Genomic DNA, 10,889 nt, shown 5'->3' with positions numbered 1-10,889 from the left:
CGTTCAACACACGTACGGTGCAGCAACGTCTCCTCCTTCTTGATCCAGCAAGGGGGAAGGAGAGATTGATGGAGATCCAGCAGCACGACGGCGTGGTGGTGGATGTAGAGGGATGTCGGCAGGGCTTCGCCGAGCTTCTACGAGAGAGAGAGGTGTAACAGGGGAGGAGGGAGGCGCCCAAGGCTGTTATATTACTGCCCTCCCCCCTTTATATAGGCCCCCTGGGAGGGGGGGCGACGGCCAAACCCCATCTAGATGGGGGGGCGGCGGCCAAGGTGGTGCCTTGCCCCTCAAGGCAAGTGGGGCGCCCCACCACCCTAGGGTTTCCAACCCTAGGCGCAGGGGGAAGGCCCATGGGGGGCGCCCAGCCCACTAAGGGCTGGTTCCCTCCCCACTTCAGCCCACGGGGCCCTCCGGGACAGGTGGCCCCACCCGGTGGACCCCCGGGACCCTTCCGGTGGTCCCGGTACAATACCGGTAACCCCCGAAACTTTCCCGGTGGCCGAAACTTGGCTTCCTATATATAATTCTTCACCTCCGGACCATTCCGGAACTCCTCGTGACGTCCGGGATCTCATCCGGGACTCCGAACAACTTTCGGGTTTTCGCATACACATATCTCTACAACCCTAGCGTCACCGAACCTTAAGTGTGTAGACCCTACGGGTTCGGGAGACATGCAGACATGACCGAGACGCCTCTCCGGTCAATAACCAACAGCGGGATCTGGATACCCATGTTGGCTCCCACATGTTCCACGATGATCTCATCGGATGAACCACGATGTCGAGGATTCAATCAATCCCGTATGCAATCCCCTTTGTCAATCGGTATGTTACTTGCCCGAGATTCGATCGTCGGTATCCCAATACCTTGTTCAATCTCGTTACCGGCAAGTCACTTTACTCGTACCGCAATGCATGATCCCGTGACTAACGCCTTAGTCACATAGAGCTCATTATGATGATGCATTACCGAGTGGGCCCAGAGATACCTCTCCGTCACACGGAGTGACAAATCCTAGTCTCGATCCGTGCCAACCCAACAGACACTTTCGAAGATACCCGTAGTGCACCTTTATAGTCACCCAGTTACGTTGTGACGTTTGGCATACCCAAAGCACTCCTACGGTATCCGGGAGTTGCACGATCTCATGGTCTAAGGAAAAGATACTTGACATTGGAAAAGCTCTAGCAAACGAAACTACACGATCTTTTATGCTATGCTTAGGATTGGGTCTTGTCCATCACATCATTCTCCCAATGATGTGATCCCGTTATCAATGACATCCAATGTCCATAGTCAGGAAACCATGACTATCTGTTGATCAACGAGCTAGTCAACTAGAGGCTTACTAGGGACACGTTGTGGTCTATGTATTCACACATGTATTACGATTTCCGGACAATACAATTATAGCATGAACAATAGACAATTACCATGAACAAAGAAATATAATAATAACCATTTATTATTGCCTCTAGGGCATATTTCCAACAGCAGTCGGCCACGACGATGATGACACATGCACCACAAGGATGGGATCAACATCCGATGAGCTTAGGTCATAGTCTGAGTTAGGGTTAGGGTTTGGTGAAGGAGGACACATTGTGCGTTGGTTGTAGAGAAGTTAGGACACCCCTTTTCCCACTACATCCACCCCCTCCATCCGAAGTCCACACCAGAGGGATGGTCGGGACGGCAAAGAAGTGAACCGGTAATGGAGGCTAGCGGCACAACAATGACTCTAGTAAAAAATGTTTAAGATGATAATTGTACAAGTGCCCGCTAGCGTGTTGTCAACGAGTTGATCCAGTTGCAATGGAGGTAGATCAACGAATATGGATGCAAATCCAACTACAACGAAACCACCAAAGGTAGAGAGGTCACCGAACATGGCCATTTTCGACAGTGAAGTGAATGCACTCACAACTGACCTTTGTGGGAGTTGTGAGAGTAAAGGGTATGTTACGATTGCTACTAAATTCTATCCTACTAATTTTTGTGTTGGTCGTGCACTAGTAGAAAAAGGGTCTAATGTGAAACTCATTAGTCCCGGTTTGGTATTGAACCGGCACTAATGTGACCATTAATGCCGGTTCCAACGGCCAGACGGGCGGCGCTCATTAGTACCGGTTCGTGCCACGAACCGGTACTAAAGAGGTGGTGGACTTTAGTACGGGTTGGTGGCTCCAACCGGTACTAAAGGGGGGGGTCTTTAGTACCGGTTGGAGCCACCAACCGGTACTAAAGGTGGTGGCCTTTAGTACGGGTTGGTGGCTCCAACCGGTATTAGTACCGGTTGGTGGCTCCAACCGGTACTAAAGACCCCCCTTTAGTACCGGTTGGAGCCACCAACCGGTACTAAAGGTGGTGCACTGCCACCCGCAGTGCACAATGTTTAGTCCTACCTCGCTAGTTGAGAAGAGCTCGCACCGGTTTATAAGCCCCGCCGCGGCCACCGTGTCGAGCTCCTCTCTAAGCATGCCTTTGTGGGCCTATTGCAAGTCTTCTGCCCTGTGGGGCCTACTGGGCCGTACGGGTCTGCATCCTGGCCCAACTAGAGATTGGGTTTCTAGTCGTATGCAGGCCGTGCCGGCCCAGTAGGCTGGCTGTTTTTGCTTTATTTCAAAAATAAAAATAAAAAAATCCTTACCAACCGGGACTAAAGGTCCCCCAGACCACGGCGCGCCTCGTGCCACGTGGTGGGCCTTTGGTCCCGGTTCGTGTTAAACCGGGACTAAAGGGGGGGACCTTTAGTCCCCACTCTTTAGTACCGGTTTCTTACGAACCGGTACTAAAAGTCGTTTTTCTACTAGTGGTGGGCAAAGCTATGGTCCTTATTTGGATGATTGTCAACTCTTTGACATGCCAAAACTCTTTTTGGCAACTCTACTACATTCTTTTAACTAATGTCGACCTCATGGGCAAACAAAATCTCTAACAAAATTTTGATAGGCTAAATTTGGGTACAAACCAAACACAATCACACCCTAAAAACTCCCACACGGCAATGTCGAAACATCAAAGCTCGTATACCGTATAGTGTTCCTTTTTTTTTGAACATAGTATAATCACATATGCTTACGTGCACGCCTATATTTTTGCCCCTATGAAGAACACGCGCACGCGCATTCTATCCCTAGAAGCATCTCTGAGATACCGAACCTTCACAACACCTTGAGATTGCCGAAGTCAGCACAGGAGTTTCGTAGTTAGTAGAAACGTCTGCTCCGAGTGAACGATTACCTTTGAAAAATCTAAAATAAATCTAAAAAAACTGCAAGTATCAGTGACAAGTTTATGCCTTGAATTCTGGTAGGCTGGTTCCACCGCAAGAATATAGTAAAGCTAGCTGGTAGAACAAACCACTGTTTCATTTCGTAGCCAGCTAATTGAACTTCCCGGGATACATTATGTAAGAGCATCTATAGCCGGGCGCCTCAAACCCGCCTCACACGCCTGGGCAGGCTGCCCTGTCACGGTCCGGCCATGTTTTTTGGACCCAGGCGGGCCCCTCAAACAGCCTGCAAATGCCCGGGATGACGGGCACCCCCATATCCAGTCCAAATATGGGGCGGATATGGGGGCGACCGGGCGCCCTGGCGTGCCCGCCACGTCGAACCCGACCCACGCTGGCCCACCAGACCCCACATAAGTTCCTCCCCATCCGCTCGCCGGACAAAACCCTAGCCACTTCACTCCCCTCCCCTTCACTCCTCTCCACTCCCTCCGCTACCCAAGCTCGTCTCCGGCTCCTTCCGGCCGTCTCCAGCATGGCGGGCAGTGGATCCGATTCCTTCACCTCTAGATCCATCGACCCTGATCTGAGCTCATCCCAGACGGCCCTGGCCGTACGGCTTGCGCTCTGCCGCACCTGGGAGGAGGCCCGTGCACGGCTACGCTCGGACTCCATCCGTCGAAAATCCATTGCGTCCACCCAAATGATGCATGGATCTAGTGCTAGGCCAGCCTTAGCTTCCTCACCAGAGGCCGTGTGATCCGCCTGGCGTCCGGACACGCAACCCCTTCGTTGGCGCGCCGAGCATCGAGACGCACCATGGGCCTCGTCCGACGAGGCCATGGCGCGGCGTGCCCGCCGTGCAAGGCACTGGGCGCGGGAGGCGGCAGCAGCCCTCGCGGCGGTGGACGTCGGCGAGGTGGAATCGCATTCTCCGGCGCCCCGCATGGAGTATCAGTTCGGGCGCCGCAACCGATCGTGGTGGACGACGGCGGCTCGTCCCCGGACGGACCCGTCATCAATATGATGTCCACTGGCACCCAACGGGTTCCGGGTTTCTACGAGGAAAAGTAGGGCATGGGAGACGACGGTGCCTTGAGTCCCGTGAGCCGGCTCGTGTCCCATACCCTACTCTACCTTGGCCGCGACAGGGCCAACACTCTGGGGAGCGCAGCCGGCCGCCGGACATGGCCACGGCGACCAGACGAGTTCCTCTTAAAGATCGCTACGTTGCATGTAATAATATGGATTTGAGGTATCCGGATATGGGACACATTTTTTGAGGCTTGACCGGTCACTGTCCATGGACGTGTCCGCTTACTATCCGTGGGCGTTTGAGGGGCCGGATTTGCAAAATCTGGTTGTAGATGCTCTAAAGCTATCTGATGCAGCGAGCTCACTGTTCCTGTTCACTTACTTTTGGAGACACAGACAGCACGCAATTCCGTCCGGGCGTGGCAAGCCTCCCAACCCATTTATCTGAAATTATCAGGTCCCAGCTATTATATTTTATGAGTATCAAGTATCAACACGTGGACGGTATCTCGGATATATTTTTATACATACAAGAAAATAATGCACATGAATATATCTCTGCAAGTACCAAAGCTATTTTCCTTGAGTCGCGGCGTACAGGATGGCTGGTACTCTTGTGCAGTGGATGCGTACTGCGTCGAGGGCGACATGTGTACGCGCGGTTTAATGCATGCACACGTAGCTGCAGGATTTCAAGCTACCGGTCCCCTGGGATTTACAAATAGTGGCCTCATCAATCGGTCATGCTGCGGTTTCGAACGTGGAATAGTTTGCGCATACATGCATAATGACCAACGAAATGATGTATTTTTTTTAGAAAGGGGGCGTTTGCCCGGAAATGATGGATTATATATTACAGAATGATTTGTTTTTATGGAAAATTCGCAGGAAGCATCTCGGAATGGGTTGCCAGTAATGCTACACGCACGGACTTATTGTTAGACTACCCACAATGGGAGTAATATAGATAGTAACATCACACATATCTACTCCCTCCGTCCGCGAATAAGTGTACGTCTAGCTTTTGTTTCAAGTTAAAGTTTTAAAATTTTGACTAACTTTATAGAAAATAGTAGTAATATATATATCATCAAATTGATATATTATCAAACCAAACAGAAGGGACTTAAAGTGGGCATTTGAGACTTATGAAATAAGACTCTCAAGGAGGGACTTATAGGGACTTACAGTTGTAATATGGTCTTTTAGTCCATGTTAAATCTCAGGAACCAAACAGGTAGGAACTTTTTAGGGACTTAGGACTTATAAGTTGAGACTAAAAAAAGTCCTAGACTTATGAACCAAAGAGCCGTAGTAATATTACTAGTCTTACCGAATCAACGGACTGTAATTAGGTGGCAGTTTTATTTGGAGTGAGGCAGGGCCCACTTTTCCATGAAAATGCGTGCATCTAGGATTATTGATGGGTTGGTCGATTGTGTGTTATTTCTCGCAACAGAGCGCATATCACGGACCTCCCTCACCTCGACGCCAACCACAGATCTTCTCCACTGCCCTGGTAAGTTAGTTGACGCTGCCTCTCGGCCTCGTAAGCCATACAACTAGGCAACTAGCGGGCGTGTCAACGTCGTCACTGCTCCGCCTCCTCCGTGCACCCTGTAGATTTACTCCGTTCGCCGGCCCGTTATTCGGCGCCACCCAGCGTCAAACGTTTCACAGCAAATCCGCAGGCTCCCTGCCAATCTCCCTCTAGATCCATGGACCACGAAAAATATCACCCCGAGCTTGCTCCCGGCACATGCCGTGACTTCGCCCCTTCCCTCCTCCCCTCAACCCTAAATCCAAAGCGTGACCTCTCCGGCGAGCTCAGGTGTCGACCGGCTCATCCCATCTCCGCCGTCCATTCTGCTCCAGTATGTGGACTCCGCTTCATGTCTCATTCCAACGAAGAAGAAGGCGCAGACGGGCGCGAGCGCGACAAGTCGACGACGGCTGACGCAGATGGCGCCGGGCCGCTCGTACGTAGCGTGAATCCAACATTTCATGCAGTCAGGCGCGAGCACCACAGTGAACCCTGTCGGTGCGTAGCGTAGGGGCACGTGTGCTATAAACGCTCTTTGTCACGCGGTCACTATTTGAATCCGTCACTATTCGCTGGCGACCGGCTCTCTGCCAGGGAAAATGATCTACCCGATGATCTGTTCCATATACAAACCCTGGATCGCTGTGGCCAAAGCAGGGATCGCACACATTATAGACTAGTTTGATTGCTTCGTCGTATAGGCTAGCTAGCTAGGAAAAGGGAACGTGTTTTAGCAAATGGTTATGTGGCCATCATTGCAGCGCCCCGTTGTCCACACATGCTTTGCTGTAGTGTCGATCCCCAGATTAATTCTCTTGTGTCACATGGGTCATTTGGCCTTTTCTCTCAGCTCCTACTTTCGTTGAATCCAATCTTCACCCTAATGATAGGATCACTTGCCTCCGTACGCATCAGTGGCATGATAAGATTCTTCTACTGTGGCATTCGGCTAGTAAGCAGTACTACCCGCGTGTTGAAATACCTGTCGTTTTCAGTATATATTGGCACCATTTCCAACAAATCATTTGGATTACTGATTCTCTAAAACAATTAAATTTAAAAATACCTACCAGTAGTTGTTATTGATTCTTTTTACATCTATAGACAAACTCAAAAAGTCTTTATTGATTGAGACATATTCTAGAGTAGCATGTATATCGACAGGAGGTGAAGGGGTTATGTACGTAAATGTTGCATGACCGACAGAAATATTTTGACTCTGTCAATAATTGTTTGCGATTCTTTCTACGTACATGGACAGGAACAGCTAAATGTTTGCCATGCTAACTTAAAAATGTTAACTTTGATTGAGACATTATTCTAAAGTGACACCTATGCAGAACATACCGGCAAGATTGATTACAAGCTTCTTCTTTCCCCTCTCGCAATGCGGCTAGGGAAAGCATTCTTCCCTTCGATCTTCGCCGGCGAGCCCATGGATTCGCTTTCCCTCCACCTGCCGCTCCGGCGGCCGGTGGCAGGGAGGGTATTCTTCGTGCCTCGACTTAGATAGATAGGGTTTTGGTTCTCGCAAGGGCCGCACTCGAACAGATGCCGGCACTTCTTCGAGTCAGTCTTTCGGGATCCGATCCTCCTCAAGCTTGTTCGTCGGGACGGATTAGACGGAGCTCCGGCGTAGAGTCCTGCCAGCTCCTAGGAGCGGTGAGATTAGGGTTTCTCTTCGTGCATACGCAACGGCGAGATTTGGTGCTAGGTTCTTCAGATCGATTCAAGGATTCAATGCTGATGACTGTGGCTCCCGAACGCTGGTCCTTAGGGGGCACGTGCACGAAGACTTTCCGGCTGTCATCGACAAGGTCAGGCCGGCTCAAGTTTGAGAGCGGCGACAGCGGCGCGTCGGCGGCTCTTTCTGGCACCGGCAATGGTTGTTCTGTTGTTCATGGACCTCGATGTAATTTTTATTATGTTTAGGGTGCTTTGTACTCCACTGAATCTTTATAATAGATATGGTATTTTCGTAAAAAAATATATGACACGTACGCGTATTGACAGGAATTGAATGGGCTACACACGTAACTGTTGTGGTTCATATGCCTGGTGGAGAATAGTTGCATTACGTGATAGACGATGGACAGGAAATGTTTGCTGCCGTGCTGCTCAATTGCGTGCGTTCCAGATAACTTGCAGCATCAAGAAGTGATGTTAACGCAAAGTGAGCGTCATCCGAAGTCCCACGGGGCCGGTTTGCTAGGGTGCATGCAATGCATGCAGCATCTGTGTGGTGGTAGTGGAGGATGCAAAGGTGTCAAGGTGAAAAATGATTGAGGAGAGGAAAGGCGCGGAAAAGCAGGGGGACACAAAAGAGTCAACCAGCCCTACCGCAGCTGGGTGGACAGTTACGAGACCTAATCTCTTTGTCTAATCAGCCCACACACACACGACACACGGGCCAAAGATAAAAGATTTCACGACCAACTATCTGCTCCGACGGATGGGCAAAGGCGGATTCACTGGAGCTGAAAAGATGAGAGAGTACACCGGCAGCAGTACTGACACTGGCTAGCTCTCTCTCTGTGTGTGTGTGTGTACTGTCTACAATGGCTAGCAAGAGCGAGGCAAGCGCTACGTTGGCACCTACCTGAGAGCGACCCCCCGCCTTCCGCCTTGAGGCCCCTTTTATACTCTGGCCTCGCTTTGTCTTCCCTCCATCGCTCCGTCGGTCGTTTCTTCCTCTGCCATTGCCGCCACCGTCGGCCGCCGCCTTCTGCTCGCCACGGCCGGCTAGCAAAGCTGCACGGGCGGCAACGCCATTGAGCTCTCGTTCGCGTCGTCTCAGTCAGTCGGCGGCATGTCGAAGCGGCCGGGCGGGATGAAGAAGAGGCTGAAGCGCGGCCTCTGGTCGCCGGAGGAGGACGAGAAGCTGATGAACCACATTGCCAAGTACGGCAACGGCTGCTGGAGCTCCGTCCCCAAGATTGCAGGTACCGTACCAGCCTATAGCCACATCCCTAGCTCACTACTACTGCACTAGCTCTTGCCCCCTCCTTGATCCGCCAATGCAGCAGTAGCTTACTCGCCAGTAATGCTAGTGCCACTACAACATTTTCTGTCTAAATTCGAGATGGTTTCCTTTTATGTGATGCAATTGATTGGCAATGTTTGTTGTGTGGAGAACTAGTTAACAATTTTGAAGTAGTGCCAATTTGATGGTGTTAATTGGGTTTTAATTAATTTGTTGCTGCATTATTAGGCCTTGAGAGATGCGGGAAGAGCTGCAGGCTGAGGTGGATAAACTACCTGAGGCCGGACCTCAAGAGGGGCGCCTTCTCCCAGGAGGAGGAGGACCTCATCATCCACCTCCACTCCATCCTCGGCAACAAGTGGTCTCAGATCGCCGCGCAGCTGCCCGGCCGCACCGACAACGAGGTCAAGAACTTCTGGAACTCCTTCATCAAGAAGAAGCTCCGCCAGCGCGGCATCGACCCGGCCACCCACAAGCCGCTCGCCCCCGCCGGCGCTCCCGCCGCCGCCACGCCTGTCAGCCGCAGCGCCGTGTTCAGCGAGGCCGAGCTGATACTGTCGTCGCCCGTGGGGGGACCGCACATGCCGCCGCTGGTGTCGGCGGAGAGCTACGTGTACAGCCGGGGCAGCATGGACGGCGCCGGCGGCGTGGTGGGCGGGTGCAGCGACGATGGGTCCCTGTCCTCGCTGTCGGGGTACAACAACAACCAGACGGCGGACTTCGCCGGGTACCTGGATGCGGACGCGCTGCACGGCGGGGTTATCCCGTCGGTGTCGAGCTCCAGCACGCTGAACTCGATGGCCGGCGTGAGCCCCGGCGGCGCGGCCAACACCAACGCCACCACGGACGAGCTGTGCTGCAACAACAACCCGAGCAACAGCGGCAGCGGGTTCGAGTCGTCGACGACGCAGAGCAGCAGCAACCACCACCTTCCGTGGCTGGAGCTGGGGTCGATCAGCAGCTGCGCCGAGGACGGCAACGCCGCCGGCGCCGGCGCCGACCACTACGGCGCGGCGCTGGACGAGCTCAAGTGGTCAGACTACGTGTTCGACGGCGGCTACCCGCAGTACCACCAGCAGGGCCAGTGCATCTACGGCGACAGCAAGGCCGCAGCCGACGCCGCGGCGGGGCAGTTCGACGCGCACGGGCTCGGCATCAACTGGTGCTTGAATTGAACTCATCCAACCGACAGCCCGACACCAACGGCCGGCGGCCGGCAATCAACCGCTGCCGCCGCCACGACATGCAAAGATCCAGATCGTAACGTATACGCGAGTTTATAATACTCCTAGTAGCTACTAAGAAATGTTTGGTGAGGTTTTGGCTTGTAAATCGTTTCTCCCTTACGTTCTCTCTTGTTTCTTTCTTTCTTTCTTTCATCTTGATTTGGTGATTGATTGATTGATTGACCCGTATAACTTTGCGTGTAAAAGTGCATATGACGAACACAGAAGGATCGATGATGGAGGGATACATATATTACTTTGCTCCTGCTATATAAAGTTGTTTGATTTTTGCGTGGTTAATTAAATAAAGAGTGTGGTGTGGTGTGGTGATGATCAATCAATCACAGGCAGCTTCGGCGGACGGCTGGCTTTATCATGGGTCCGCCGGGCCATTGAATTCGTCCTCGATCGATCGGTCGCTTTACCTTTTGGTGATTGGTGATGGTGCGGTGTTGGTCCCGTACGTGGCTGGATCGTTCGTTCGTGCGTGCGTCAATTTGGTCATGATGATGATTGAGCTGTAAGGAGAGAGGACGTACTTTATACTGTGCAAGCTCTTGTCCTGGAGTGTAATTAGCACATGGACGATGGACCGGCTTAATCACCGGGTCACGGTTCCATGAAATGAAGTTTGGAAACGAAAAGCATCACTGTGCTTTTGAATTTTGTTAGAAGGTGCAGCTTTCATATCATCTAGCTGCCTAGGTAGGTTGATTTTGTATTGGTTTTTCTTCTTCTTCTTCTGTTTCTTAGGCGACCTAGAAATAAGTATTTCTCATGCTAAAAAAAGAAAGAAATAACTATTTCTGGGTCACCTCAAGAGTAGCCTGATTTTAGCGCCGAGGTCGTGCAACTGCAAAA

At 51.8% G+C, this 10,889-nt stretch overlaps 1 protein-coding gene across 1 annotated transcript; it reads left to right on the top strand.

Moving 5' to 3' along the window:
- Nucleotides 1-8,269: 8,269 nt before the first annotated feature.
- LOC109739371 (uncharacterized) lies at nucleotides 8,270-10,365 on the top strand. The gene is made up of 2 exons (XM_020298464.4): nucleotides 8,270-8,761; nucleotides 9,031-10,365. Exons 1-2 carry the CDS (start codon nucleotides 8,629-8,631, stop codon nucleotides 9,975-9,977), a joined length of 1,080 nt encoding a protein of 359 aa, XP_020154053.1. The 5' UTR covers nucleotides 8,270-8,628; the 3' UTR covers nucleotides 9,978-10,365.
- The last annotated feature ends 524 nt before the right edge of the window (nucleotides 10,366-10,889 follow it).

Source organism: Aegilops tauschii, chromosome 2 (assembly GCF_002575655.3).
Source record: "Aegilops tauschii subsp. strangulata cultivar AL8/78 chromosome 2, Aet v6.0, whole genome shotgun sequence".
NCBI classification, from domain to species: Eukaryota; Viridiplantae; Streptophyta; class Magnoliopsida; order Poales; family Poaceae; genus Aegilops; species Aegilops tauschii.
This window is presented reverse-complemented; position numbering and strand designations above follow the sequence as displayed.

What these genes read in the sequence shown, in the direction of transcription:
- LOC109739371 (XM_020298464.4), top strand. Translation starts at nt 8,629, where the DNA reads ATGTCGAAGCGGCCGGGCGGGATGAAGAAGAGGCTGAAGCGCGGCCTC. An exon ending in CTCCGTCCCCAAGATTGCAG is followed by an intron (nt 8,762 to 9,030) that starts GTACCGTACCAG and finishes CTGCATTATTAG; the next exon opens with GCCTTGAGAGATGCGGGAAG.